General features: G+C 58.5%; 1 protein-coding gene across 1 annotated transcript in view; it reads left to right on the forward strand.

The window, feature by feature from the left end:
- Positions 1-1,166: 1,166 nt before the first annotated feature.
- Positions 1,167-11,553, forward strand: part of STRA6 (signaling receptor and transporter of retinol STRA6) — a 27,208-nt gene continuing 16,821 nt past the window's right edge. Inside the window, exons 1-3 of the mRNA XM_040642627.1 lie at positions 1,167-1,172; positions 7,764-7,885; positions 11,432-11,498. Coding sequence (XP_040498561.1) covers positions 1,167-1,172; positions 7,764-7,885; positions 11,432-11,498 — 195 coding nt within the window. The remainder of the gene's footprint in view (positions 1,173-7,763; positions 7,886-11,431; positions 11,499-11,553) is intronic.

An 11,553-nucleotide genomic window follows, 5' to 3' on the forward strand; every position in this document is an offset into this window, starting at 1 on the left:
AATGAAAATCCCCCTTCATTTTCCCAAAGTCATTCTTCCCCCGAGTGTGACCACTATGAACAATTTGCTGTGTGTCCGCTTGATCCATTTCCTAACATATTTACACACACACACACGCACACGCACACGCACACGCACACACATATGCATGCATACCTAGCTTAAAGGAACATAGAGTAGGACTGTGACTTACGTATAGCTCAGCAACTTGCATTAATGGTTATTATACTTGGCACTACGTCTTGGAGGTCTTACCATGCCAGGCCGAGAGCAAGTACCTTACAGCACAGACTTATCAAAGCTGATTCGTGAATATTGGGCTCCTTGCCCGGTTTTGCATCACCAATGGCCTTGGGAGCTGCAGGGCATCTTCCCTGCATATATATGCAAATGTTCTTTGAGGGTATATTTCCGGAAAATGGGCCAAAGGTGAATTCTCTCTTTGAGTTGTGGGTTCACCCCTTTCTAGGTCAAATCTCTTCTCACGGCTGTGCCCTCTGTTTGGGGTCTTCACCCTCATGGGAAACCAATCTCACATCCTAAAGCCTGTGTTCCTTAGGCTGCCCCACCCTTTTGTTGACTGTACCCCCTTCCTCCTTGGAGGAGGAGGAAGGTGCCTCCCCAGGTATCCTTCTCCTGAGGCTTTAGGACTCTGCTTCTGGTCCCCATCTTTATCCCATCCCTGCCCTTCCTGCTTGCCACAGCACAGCATGTTAGCATCTTCTGAGCCCCCTGCTCCTGCCCCAGTGCTGTTTACCCCTCCAGGGCACCCCCTCTAGGAGGGGGAGGAGGGGGAGGAAAGAATATGACCCTAAGCCCGCCTCCAGCAGACAGAGATGGGCCCACTGTGCCTGTGGCCTTGGGGGTTGCAGGAATGTGCTTGGGAGGAACAGCAGGCCCCAGAGCCCCCAGCCTTCTTCTGGATGGAGAGTGGGCCATGAGCAGTTAGGAGAAGGCTCTCCCCCTTGAATGGATCATTCCTGAAATTCAAGCTCCAAAGCCCCGCGAAAGCGTCACAAAGTCCCCCTTCCCATGGTCAGGGCCCTCAGCCCAGCTGGGCAGCAGCAGGAGGCTGATCGGGTTATTAAAAGCTTAGCTGGTGGTTCCTTTCTGGCTTGGCGCAATTCATCAGGCCATGGCCCCCCGGGAGTGATGGATGGTGACAAATGAGAGTAGGTAGGGGGTTCCTGAGCCCATCCGGGGCCACAGCTGGGGAAACTCAGCCATCAAAGCCCCGCACAGGCTTCTCCACCAGAGGTGACTCTGAGGGCCAGGGAGATCAAGTTTCGGGCAAATGGTGTGGGGAGGTGGAGAGGCTCCTCCAGAGACAAGCCGTTCTGTGTGCTGTGTGGGGCCCAGCCTGGCCGTGGGCCTGAGCTGGAGAGATGGGGGTGGGGTGGGCTTCTCTGATTCTGCTCGGGCAGGCGGGAGGGCTGGGGTGGGGGGCAGGAGGCCTGAGGGGTGGGAGGAGGGGCAGGGCCAGAGCAGGAGAAGGAGGGAGCCGCTTTTCTGGGAGAAGGAGATTAAACACCTTCTGCAGCAGGTGCTGGGGAGCCCGCTTGGGGCCCCAAGCAGCCAGCCCTCCGGATCCCGGCCAGAGCTGGTGCTGGCGCTTGGAGGAGGAGGCCTCGTTTGTTGGGGAGCACCCTGGGGCTGGAGCCGAGCCTCGCGGGCCAGGTAGGACCGGATGAGGTGGGGAAACAAGGACAAGGCGCTTCAGCAGAGACAGAGGCCCAACAAAGGCTTCGGAGGCAGGAAGGAAGGTGGCAGGATGGTAGGGGCAAGCGATTCTGAGGGATGAAGTTGGAGACCTGGAGATGGCTGTACCTGGGAGACACCGGGGGGGCGAGTCCCGGCTCCACAGACAGGGAGACGTCCGAAGAGTAGAGTCTCACTAGGGTTTGCTGGGAGAGATTGATGGAGAGCCCTCTCCTGCGGCCAGCAGGGAACAAGGAGAGAGAACTCAGAGTAAGAGAGAGAACTCAGGGGATCTGCCCAACAGTCAGTTCCTCAGTGAGGAGGGAAGGCAGCACGAAGCCTACATCTCAAGGCCAGACCGTGGTGGCACCACGCCAGGAAGGACGTGCCAGCCAGGGAGAACCCGGAGCTCCTATAGCTGGGGCAATCTTCGTGGCCTTCTGGCCAGTCCTCTTTTGAAGGCAGGAAACCCTCTGTAGCATCTTGATGTTACCACCCTCTTCTTGATTGCCTCCCCTGATGGGGGGCTCACTCCTCTGTGAGAGTCAGAAAGCTACCTTTGTCCTGGGCTGAAATCTGCCTTGCTAGCTTTCCTCCTCTGAGTCAGTTCTAGCCTAGCTCTCTGGGAGGGGAGGGACATGCTGCTCCCTGGCACAGACGGCTACCTTCCTCCTACTCCTCCCCCGTGTCTACACTCGCACCAGAGCAGTCTGGCTGAAATCCCTCGTGTCCAATGGTGGTGGTGGTAAGGGGGACAGGAGAATTCCAGGAAGGGCGTGTCAGGTGACGCTTCTGGTGCTCCCTCGTGGCAAGGGAGGTAGGAGGTAGAGAGCCATCCACACTCTCCCCTCATAAGCTTAGCAGCCGACAACATGCCTTCCAGCCACTGAACAGGATCCGGCTGGGTCTGGGGCAGGTTAGGCACCCATGTCAGTTGGACACACGGGCATCGTGTCAATGGGGCAGACCCGGAGCTCACTGGCTTGCATGGGGTTGGACCTGACTCGGCTGCCTCTCCATGGGGGACCCACAGGCAGCCACCTCAGCCACCCGCCCCACTCCTGGACCAGACCGCCCTTGGGCGTTCTCGGCTGTAAAGCCAGGCATTAGGGATCGGGCTGAGGCTCTCTGAGGTGTCCCTGAAGTTTGGGTGTTGTGCAGCTTGGGGGGGGATGTGCCGGACTCAGAGAGCCCAGGGCTGGGCTGGGAGGGTGGCGGGCAATGGGGTCTCTGGACCTTCTGCCACTGCTCACCGTGGTTCCGACCGTCATGCCCCAACCCATGCTGGATTCGCCCATGTCTGAGGGGCCTTGGAGTGTGACCAGGGTTCTGAGGTGTTTCAGAGGTTATGGTAGGATACTGACGCTCTGGGGGTTCGTGGGGGTGACACTGAGGTTCCAGGAATTTTTGTGGTGTTGCTGTAATTCTGGGGTTTCTGCTGAGATTCTAGAGGCACGCTGGAGGCTCGGGGAATACTTGGGGGTGTTTGTGAGATTTGGGGGTTGCTGCTGGCCTTCCCCCATCCCCTCTGGCCCACGGTTAGCTCCTTTTAAGCCTAGCACTTTGCCCTTTGAGGATTTTGACAACCACAGGCTGCTGAAGGAGCACACGTGGGCCTCTGTTCCTGGACGCAAACATTCCTCAGATTTAATCAACTTGAACAAAAACATGGGGAGGAAGGAAGCCCTGTCCCAAGGCCTCCATGGGCCAGCTCCAGCCCTAGGGCCAGAGCAGAGCAGCTTGGTGCCAGGCCCAGGTAGCAGATGGCTTTTGTCTTCTCGGAACCCAGAAGCTTTTTGTGACGCCCTCTCGGAGTGAGCAGGGCTTAGGCAGCCCCAGTCTGGGCGCAGCTGGAAGCCCTGCTGGCCTGGCCTGCCACTCGGGTATCGGCCCCAGACTCTTCCAAATGTACCCACAGGGGCTCACGCAGGCCACAGCTAGGTGGCCCTGGCCCCTGCCCCGTCTTCTTTGCCTTCTGGACTCCCCTTCTTAGCTCTCCTAAGGCCCCTCATTCTTACTACCATTGCTGACCCTGTCTGACCTTGGGGCTCTGCTCCAGGCCCCCTCCTCCAGGAAGCCTCCAAGACTGTCTAAGACGTCTCCTTATTCCCCTTCCCCACCTGCCTTCTTGAACCTTCGGGCTGTCTCTGAAGGCCCTCCACTCTCCAGCGCCTCCTCCCCTGATGGCAGTACCGGTCTCTGAGTCTTCTGAGTGTGAGTCAATCTATAAAGCCAACTCCCGTGGGTCGGCCGTGGACCCTGCCACCAGGTGGAGAAATTCTTCAGGAGCACGTCATTACCATCTTTCTCCTGTCAGTACGTTTCCTGGCCTGCCTGCAGTCTGGCTAGGTGGCGTCTTTCCTAACACCTTGGCGCCAACCCTCCCATTTTACAGATGCAAGCACCAAGCCATTCCAGCTCCAAGAGGAGGAGCTACTTTGAGCTCAAGAAGTGGGGTCCCCCTCCCAGTCTGAGCCATGCAGTCACCCAGTATTCACGGATCTTCGACCCAGCCTGCCTCCCTCCCTGCCCCCGCCAGCGTGTATGGGGGAGCGGGGGTGGGGGAGCGGCAGTGGGGGACAGGAGGGGGGGTAGCAGACAACAGAGGACACCTGGGTAGTCACAGCCTCTGTGGCTTTGACCGTCTCTCTACAGCCAGTGCCTGGTATGCTGGCTCCACATTCTTGAGTCATGAAGTCATTGAGGGCAGGGAGTAGGGGCCCTGGAGAGAGCAGAGCCCACAGTCAAAAGATCTCCAGGGTGAAAGCCCCACCCCTCCTGGGACAGAGGAGGGCTTGAGACCCAGAGAGGCCGAGGGAATCCTTTACAGTCACACAGCCAGCCCCAGGGTTCAAACCCAGGTGAGGCTGCCTCCCCAACCAGGACACTTCCCATTGCCATGTAGGGACTGTGTTCTTTCCCCCTGGGCCTGCTCATCTCCGCTGCCAGCATGGGCCCCATCAGGGCACTGCCTTCTGTCCACCGTGCCCACGGCCGAGCAGAGGGACGAAGCTCCCAATTTCCTCACGTCTGGTTAGGGCCTCCCTGAAGGCGGCCTCTGCATCTCCCCAGGGAGGAGGGAGGTGATGTCATGGGCACCAGGGGAAGGCATGGGCAGCTGGAAGGCATCCCCTGGAAGTCCCTTTGGGGACAGAGCGGGGTTTGGTTGGGGAGAGGTGCTGTGGGGAAGGGACTGGGATGGGACTGGGTCTGGGCTCGGCTGGGCCTCTCCCTGCCAGCCTGGCTGCAGCCCCTAAGGCTGATCAAGGCTCCTTCTGGCAACCTTAGTGTCTTTCGTCAGTGCCCAGCTGGGTACCCCCTCTTCCTCCAGGTCTCTGCTCAAACATCACCTCCTCTGTGGGGCCTTCCCTGACCATCCAACCTCAAGCAGCCACCTCCCGCCTGTCTCTCTTCTCTCGCCCCCCTTGATTTTCCCTCTCTGGGCCATGACACATTTGTCTCCCCACTGCTCCCTGTACCCGTTAGAGTCCCTCTCTTGCTCATTGCTACATTCTCAGCATGCAGAACCCTGCCTGCTGTATAATTGGGATCCAATCAACATTTGTTGCATAAACGAATGAATGAACAAACCAGACCGGGGAGGCTTCCTCCAGGGAAGGAAGCAGTTTCTGACAGGCAGAGCTGCCCAGCAATGATCATCTCTGCCTTGTATAGAGGGAGTGAGCTCCCTGTCACAGACTGCACTCTAATTGTTGGAGGCATCTCTAGGGGGATTTAAGACCAGATAGAAGTTAGTTGCTCTCTAGGCTGGGGGTCCAAACCTCCTGAGCAAAGAAAGGAATGCGGGGCTCTGGTGTGGGAGCAGAGGGCTCTGGAATGTCTGGTGGGAGACATGCATAGTAGCCCGCGCAGGACAGGCCAGTGGAGGAGTGACGGTCACTAGAACAAGCGACGCCTCGGCCAACTCCAGTTTACGAAGTCCTTGTCACCCACGAGCCCCATACCGTGTGCATCAGTGGAATCAGGGAGGAAGAAGAGAAGAGGCAGAGTTCTGCCCCCAGGACCTCACAGCCAGGCTTAGGAGGCTGGATTTACCCCAAGTTCCCAGGATCAGACGGGCAGTGTGGGCTCCTGCATTGCATCAGGGAAAGTTCAGGTTCAATTCTGAGTCAGCTGCCACTGACAACTCTGCAGGGTGGGGGAGGGGTGGTCTGAGCCCTTTTCCTGGAAGAGGGTCATTTGGGAAGGAGGGGGAGCAGCCAAGGTTCTAATCCTGGAAGGCCTTGTGGGCCTGGCTGCAGGACTGGATGGGGAGCTTTTAGGATTTCAAGCTCTATCTCTGCTGAGCCCCTCTGCCACCCGGGGCTGTTCCCTCTATCAGGAACACGCTTCCTTCTCTCCCACTCCCATTCTCAAGACCCTCACCCCCCACACAGCTGACTTTTCTTTGTCCTCAGAGCTCTGTGAAAAGGTTTGTTTTTTCGGGAATCCCCCATTTTTTTCGGACCAAATTCAGCTCCCTATGGGGGTACATCAGAGCATGCGGTGGCTGTCTCCCCTTTGTAGACAAGATGACTCAGACTCGTGATTATTTACCTGCTTCTCTGTGTCCCCCCCGAAGTGTAAACTCTCACAAGCCCGGGCCCAGAATAGTGCCTGCACTTAGTAGTTGTTCAATGAACTGATGTTATAAGAATAAATGGATGAATGCCTTTGGAAAAACACTTTGGAAGAATGCCTTAGCTCAGGAGGGCTATGGCCCAGGGCGCCCCGGGGGTATTGGAAAGACGGGGACCTTCAAATGTTCAGGGGGCCTGACCCCTACCCAGGGACAGGGGGCTGAGAAGGGCTTACTGTCTATCTGCATCTTGTCTCCCTTCTGAGCTGGGGCTCGGATGGGGAGGGGGTACAGCTTCTCAGGGGAGGGGGGTGGAGAGGAAGCCCCAGCCCCTGCCTGGGCCCTGTCTTCCTCTCCCTAACCCCGCAGCATGGGAGGAGCTGTAGGCAGGAGGCTCCTTCTTGCTTACCCGTGGGTCTGGTTTGTGTTTAAAGGACTCATCTCTGCCTCATGAGGGTGAGTTATCTCCTTGTGAAATCAAGTTGGAGAAATTAGAAGGTTTTACCAGTGAGACACATGTTGTCTCCTTCATGGGAACCCAGGGAAGGAGTGGACAGGCTCCCCTCCCCGCCTCCGCCCCTGGTCCAGCCCCAGCTGTCTCCTGGGTTGCCGAATGCTGGCCTGCGCCTGCGTGGTGCCCTGCAGATGCGGTGGGCAGAGGTGTGGGCACTCTGGGCAGGCGCAGGAGGCAGGTACGCGTGCGCAGCCAGGTTCCGGACCCTCCTGGCCACACCCCTCCAGGGCTCAGGCCACAGTGGAGCTGGGGCCTCCTACCCTGAGAGGGACACTTTGTCAGGACCATGATGTGATCCCATAGGCGAGGGCCAAGGGAGCCAGAGCGGGGCAGGCTAAGGCCGGGGGCGGAGGTGGGGGAGGTCCCAGGGGAGCTGGAAAAAAAGGGGGATTGGACTGACCCCTGAGGGCAGGAGGGACCTGGAGCCCAGCTGGGAGGGTCCAGCTGTGTTGGGCCCGCCTGCTGCCCGCCCACCCTTTCATCTCTGCAGCTCCTTCCTCCCTGCCCTTCCTTGAGTGTGTGTCTGTGGGTCCGTTTGGGTGGCTTTGGGGAGGGGGAAGGAAGGGGGGGATCTCTGTGGGCAGCTTGGATTGGACAAACTTTCTTTGAAAATGGTCCTTTGCACAGAGGCTGGTGGTCAGACGAACAGACAGGTGCTCCAGCAAGAGCCCCAAGGACCCCAAGGGGCGCACTCTTCCCAAGGGGATAACTACCTCCTACAGGAGCGGGCAAGACAGGGCGGGAAGGGACGGGAAGGGACACGAGAAGCCCTTCCCCTTTTCCCGTGCCAGCCGGTCCAGGCCCTCTCTCCCAGACCGGCTTTTCCCAGAGAGCTAAAAGCAAGAAAGTAACCTTTAGGATTAAAGAGAAACGTTTCTTTGTTTGGGTTTCTTTCTTTTTTTTTTTCTCCCTAAGCTGCTTTTCACATCTGTAGTGGTTTTTCCCCACTTGTCCAGGGGAGGGGGGGCAAAGGAGAAAAGCCGGAGAATGTCGTCCCAGGCCGTGGGGAACCAGACCTCCTCCGGGGCCACAGATGACTACTCCAACTGGTACATCGACGAGCCCCAGGGCGACCAGGAGCTCCAGCCAGGGGGGTAAGTCTGTCTGCCGCAGAGTGGGGTGTGGCAGAGGTCACTGATGAGGGAATGGGAAGCCCCTGGGCAACGACTGCTAAGATGAACCGGGCTGCCCATGTGCTGTGTGACCCTTGGCAAGTCACAACCTCTCGGGGCTTCAGACTCCTGTCACCTGAGAATAACGGCTCTTGCCCCAGTGTTGATCCTTGAGGTGTGGGATGTGGGCCAGGCTGTCACTTAAAAAGCACCGGTGTGGTTTGTAAAAATACAACTTCCTGGGCCTTCTCCTTGCAAATTCAGATCCAGCCGGTCTGGGGCAGCTCTGGCCCTTAGCTGGGACGCAGAGCGCTGGCTGAGTGGTTGAGGGAACCCTGCCTTCAAAGGGTTACTGGTCCCTGTGCTGACAATCTGGGGTACAGTGTTTGCCAGCTGTCAGGCTCTCTGGGCAGCCCGGGGCAGGGGGACCCCTGAGGAAGAAAGCCTGCGGGGAGGGTCCTTGAGGAAAGATGCTACCCGTCGCCTTTGGCTGGCTCTGAGTCTCCACGAAGATGAGGAAGCCCTTTCTCTTTTGCAGAAGTGCTCAGGCGAGCTCAGGGGAGGGAGGCAGCCTCGGACCAGTCCAGTACGGCCGGAGGCCTTGGCCCACGCTCCCTTTGCCAGACCCTATCTTTGTTTAGTCTGGGCACCCTGGCAGAGGGGCTGGGCCTCCCTGGGCCCCACATGCTGCCAAGGACACCGGGCCTGTGTGGGCCCCAGAGCCCAGTTCTCCCCTTATTGTTCCCAGCCCTCGCCCCATCCCCCACCTCCATGCTCTGTCTGAGGGTTTGAGGAACTGGAAAGGTGAAGCTGGGGGGTGGGCGAACCAGATGTGCACACATCTGCTCTCCATCAACAACCGAAACTAGAGAAGGAGAAACTCTGGCGTGCCTCCCCAGGGGCTGGGGCTGCGGCCTGGCCAGGCTTGGGTCACCCGGCAGGGACAGAGGCCCCGTCTAGGCCTCCTGCGGGGAGGACTCAGGGTGCTGGCCACCTGGTCAACAGCTCTGTGTCAGCAAAGGGGTTCCCACCCCCTTTCCTGGCTGATCTAGACAGCCTGCGGGCTCCCCTTGTCCCTGTTGCATATTTTTGGAGTGGGAGAAGCAGCAGAGTGGGAAGGGGCCGGGGAACCCACGGGGATATGGATCCCGACCTGGGGCAAGACCTTAACCTGCAGCTGTGTCCTTGGGAGCCTCAGGGCCCGGGCCTTGGCTGGGGCCCAGCTCTTCAGATATGGACCCAGAATGGAGTGGGGTACATAGCAGGGCCTGGGTGATGGGGAGCGCTGCCTCTCATGCGTGAGGCATCTGGAATCCGCAGCTGGCTTCTCACACTGGAAGAATAAGGAGGGGTTTTTTTGACTCTGCTTACTTGGCCAATCCAAGTTGCGCTGCTTGCCCCCCAAGCCCCACCCCCAAAAGTGGAAGCTCAAGGGGAATCCCAAGGGGATAAACGTGGGCCCACCTCTCCCTGAGTGAGTCAGACACGCCAGGGAGATGGTGCACCGAAGCTTTGAGGAGCTCCTGATGGTGGACCCCCCCTGCACCTCAGGGTGCCCCAGCAGGCTGGGGATCGGGCTGGTGGGCACTGGTGACGGGCACTGGTGACAGTGGCTGGCCGGACTAAGTCTCCTGGTCACACTTGTCCAGGTGCCCTCATGGTGGAAAGACCTGGCTGAAAAGTTTGGGAGGGGAGTGAGTCTGAGGGGAGTGAGATGTGTCATCTGGGGTCTTCTGTGGGCACAGGACCGATCCGTGGAAGCCCAGCTGGCCCTTTCCCATGCCGGAGCCCCCCTGACCCGGTCATGTGCCCAGCCTGACATCTGCCCGCGTGTTCTCCGCTTATCACTAGTACTGAGCTTCTCAGCCAAAGCCTGGGGACACGAATGCCTGTGGCAGCTGTCCAGGATGACACTCAGCTCCCCACCACTTCAAAGGGCTGCCTGGGGAATTGGAGGCTTCCCTCCTGGCCTGCCCTCCCAGCATGAGGCCAACACCGGGGAAATCTGCAGGCCCTTCTGCCGTGGGGTTGGGGGAAGGGGGGTGGGTATCAGGGCCCGCAACCCAGACAGTTGGCCTTCTCCTCCCACCCAGAGGCATGTGCTCTGCCTTCCCTCTGAGTGGGGCCCTTTTTAGGCTCCTGCTCAGAGACTAACTTCTAGAAACAGTTATCTTACTCCTTCTTATCTCAGTGTCCTCACCACTCTGCAATCTGGCCTCTGTCTCTGAGTGTCCGAGACCAAGCCTCACTTCCTTGGCTATATGTGATTGTGGTCCTCACCTCTCCTCTTGGAATAAGGACTAGAACTCTGCGGTCGTTCTGGAAACCCCCCTTCCCTCTGCTTGTCCACCTCCAGGCATATGCATTCTTCCTCCTGTATACCTCTGAGGTACAGCCTGTCATCTCCCTTCCCCAGCCACTGCTTATGCTTATGAAAATGCGAATTTTCAACTGTTTTTTTATGTACAGAAATGACACTTTCATATGGTTCAACTTAAAACTTCCTTCCTTACCTCCTTCCCTCTCCCCTCCTGGCCAGATGTGGGTGCTGGAGCCAGCCGACCTCAGTTCAAATCCTTACTCTGCTGCTTTCCTAACTGTGTGATTTGGGCAAGATACTTAGCTTCTCTGAGCTTTGGTCTCCTTGTCCACACAAGGGGGATAATAATAGCACCCACCTCGTCAGTGATACCTGGGTTAATACGTGGAACAAACAGCCCCTGGCACATAGTCCATTCTTAGTAAGTACCACTTACTGCTGTTATTATTCAAATCGAGCCACGGAAATCTCCCCAAATCCAGAACACTGGCCTGCTCCAACACCCTCAATGGCTCCCTAGTGCTTCCCATGCGGGCTGTGACCTGCTGCCGGCCTGCCCGCAGCCCCACAGACTGCAGTCAGACGGCACGCCTTGCCTGGCCCCAGCCACACCGACTGCTGCCTGTCACTTGGCTCCCTCACACTCCTCCCTCTGCACAGAGCTCCCTTTCCCCTTCTTTGTCTCAAAAGACGCTGACCATCTTTAAACTCCAATCAAATGTCACAGGGCAAATTGTAGGACCAAACGCTCGACTGCTCCACTCACGTAAGACGCTTAGCCACGTTCTGAGAAGGAGAGGTCTGTGAGGCCCGGAGCAGTCAGAGGCTTCCTGGAGGAGAGGGGGATGAAGGGGCCTTGAAGGCTAGGAAGAATGGGTGAGGAAGAAGAGGGGCCCGGGTTGAGCTGGCCCACTCTTCTTCTACCATGCCTTCCCCTGGGAGCCCCCCCCCGGGGGCCCCCCCCCCCCCGTCTCCTTCAGCCCTGTAATGTCAGAGCTTGGCATGGGGCTGGCACACCCCAAGGGTCATGAAAACCCTAGAAAGAGCCTGAGAAGGTGGTGCTGGGCCAGCTTGCAGAGGAGAGATTGGAGGGATGAGGGAGGTGGTGGGTGGAGCCCCAGTGTAGACAGCCTGGAACCCCAAACCTGGCTGCTGCACCCCTAGGGGGTCCCTACAGAGGCCTGACCCAGCCTTCCCTTGCTCTGCAGAGTGGGGCCCGTCTGCCACCCCAGCATGCTGTCGGGTCTCCTCCATGCCTGCCTGGCCGTGCTGTCGGTGAGTCTACCCAGAGGCCGACCTGTTCGCCGCCGCCCCCCCCCCCCCCCCCCCC

The sequence above is a fragment of the Ursus maritimus genome, unplaced genomic scaffold, assembly GCF_017311325.1.
Source record: "Ursus maritimus isolate PB19 unplaced genomic scaffold, ASM1731132v1 scaffold_27, whole genome shotgun sequence".
Taxonomy (NCBI): domain Eukaryota; kingdom Metazoa; phylum Chordata; class Mammalia; order Carnivora; family Ursidae; genus Ursus; species Ursus maritimus.